Source organism: Sinohyriopsis cumingii, chromosome 7 (genome assembly GCF_028554795.1).
Source record: "Sinohyriopsis cumingii isolate HCF-2022 chromosome 7, ASM2855479v2, whole genome shotgun sequence".
Taxonomy (NCBI): Eukaryota; Metazoa; Mollusca; class Bivalvia; order Unionida; family Unionidae; genus Sinohyriopsis; species Sinohyriopsis cumingii.
This window is the reverse complement of record NC_142967.1, coordinates 110,480,652-110,482,969: the sequence shown is the minus strand read 5'-3', so window position 1 is coordinate 110,482,969 and position 2,318 is coordinate 110,480,652. Positions and strand designations below refer to the sequence as shown.

The 2,318-nt window shown below is 50.9% G+C and overlaps 1 protein-coding gene across 1 annotated transcript; it reads left to right on the top strand.

Moving 5' to 3' along the window:
• Positions 1–941: 941 nt before the first annotated feature.
• LOC149795928 (uncharacterized) lies at positions 942–1,316 on the top strand. The gene has a single exon (XM_089963889.1). The coding sequence runs from the start codon at positions 942–944 to the stop codon at positions 1,314–1,316; it is 375 nt and encodes a 124-aa protein (XP_089820015.1).
• Positions 1,317–2,318: the final 1,002 nt, after the last annotated feature.

The window sequence follows — 2,318 nt, the reverse complement described above, 5'->3', positions numbered from 1 at the left end:
CATTGACACAGAACTCTCCTGACTGAACATCGACATTGCCTGCCTCCAGGAGACCCGACTGGCTGACAGCGGAACTATCATCGACGCCACCTAACCTTCTTTTGGCAAGGGACGCCTTCAGATGAACCTAGTCAGCACGGTGTAGGCTTTGCTTAGAGAACACACTAGTCGCCTTCATTGACCCTCCGTCATCAGATAATGAGAGAATCCTTGCCCTCGGGCTATCAACAGCCTCAGGCTCAGTCAACATCTTCAGTGTGTACACGCCAACCCTCTGCTCCACTCACGAGTAAAAAGACAAGATCAATAAGGCTCTGGATCAGGCAATATCCAGTATCCCCAACAATGAAGGCCTCTACTTACTATGAGTCTTCAATTCTAGAGAGGACGCTGACTACGAGGCCTGGTCCACCTATGTCGGCTTAGGTATGACCAACGTTGTCTTCAAAGGCAAGGAGATCCATCAGTTGTCATGGAGACACCCACGTTCACGCCAATGGCACGAGCTAGACTTCGTCATCACCAGGCGTGCCGAACAAGCCAGTGTCCTCCTCACCCTCAGTTGCCACAGTGCCAAGGGCCATCTCTCGTGGCCAGCAAGGTTCGAATATTGCCAAAGAAGCTGCACCGCGTCAAGAAGAAGGGTCGCCCATGCATCAACACCTGCTGTGCAAGCAGCCATGATCAAACATAGCAGTTCATCAGCAAACGTCAGGAAGCTCTCATTAAACCGACATCTACTAGCTGAACCTCTGCACCAGTATAGAGACAGCAGTTGACACCAGGAATTCAAGAGGAATGTATGAGGTTATCAAGAAAGCGACCCCCTTCAAGTCCAAGACGAGTGAAGTCATCACAGACCATAGGAAACAACTGCAGCGATGGGTTGAGCACTATCTCGAGGTGTATGCAACCTGGACGCCATCCCAGACCGGCCAGTCATGAAGGAACTAGACACACCGCCCATCCTGGAAGAGCTCAGAAAAGCCATTGATTGCTTTGCCTGTGGGAAGGCTTCTGATAGCAACGGCATTCCCCGTGAAGTCCTCAAAAGCGGGAAATCAGCACTGCTGCAGCCCCTACACATACTCATCTGCCTCTGCTGGGAACAGGGACACATCCCCCAGGACACGCGTGACGCCAACATCGTCACTTTGTACAAGAACAAAGAAAACCGTATCGACTGCACCAACTACCGGGGCATCTTCCTCATCAGCATCTTAGAAAAGGCTTTCGCCCTTATTGCCCTTGGCGCGCTTGCAGATCATAGGCTTCCGCGTCTACCCATAGTTCCAGTGTGGCTTTCGAGCCGGTAGGTAAACTGTAGGCATGATTTTCTCACTACGCCAGCTGCGGTAGAAGTGTCGGGATCAGCAGATGCCCCTCTAGATCGCCTTCATAGACCTGACGAAGACGTGTGACCTGTGTCACTCGAGTGGATTCTTCAGACTCCTGCAGAAGATCGGCTGCCCCCCACAACTGTTCGCTGTCGTCATTTCTTTAAAATAGAACATGCACAACACAGTGTGGTTCAATGGCACAATATCGGAGGACTTACTAGTCATCAGCGGAATCAAACAAGGCTTTGTCCTTGGGCCGACGCTCTTCGGCATCTTTTTATCCATGCTTCTAATGTATGCCTTCAAGGATTTCAGCGACGAAGTGTACATCCATACCAGTGCTGACAGTAAGATGTTCAACATCGCCCGTCTCTGTGCTAAGCCTAAAGTCACAGAGGTCCTCATCCGTGAACTGCTCTTCGCCGACGATGCAGCCCAGACATCACACACGGAAGATGGACTTCAGCAGCTGGTATGCCGCCTCTCCCACGCCTGTAAGGAGTTTCGATTGACCATCAGTTTGAAGGAAACGAACGTCATGACACAGGACGCAGACTCCAATCTCTCCGTCACCATCGATGGGTATAACTTTGAAGTTGTTGAGAACTTCACATACCTCGTGTCTAGCATCTCCAACTCACTCTCCGTTGATTGTGAGGCGATCGGCAGGAATGCAAATGCAGCATCAGTGATGGCCAGACTGCACCAGAGGGTCTGGAACAATATCAACCTCATTAAGAAAACAAAACTGCGCGTCTATCAGACCTGCGTGCTCATCTCACTCATCTACATCAGCGAAACCTGGACCACATATGCGAGACTCGAGAGGAAACTCAAGAGCTTCCACGTGAGATGCCTGCGGACCATTCTGCCCATCCAGTACAAAGTATCCAACAGAGCGGTTATGGAACGCGCCAACATGAAGAGCATGTTCTTCATTCTCAGCGAGAGGACCTAGGCCGTATTCCCAAGGACCTG

Excerpts from the sequence above, each read along its gene's own strand:
- LOC149795928 (XM_089963889.1), top strand. The coding sequence starts at position 942 with ATGAAGGAACTAGACACACCGCCCATCCTGGAAGAGCTCAGAAAAGCC.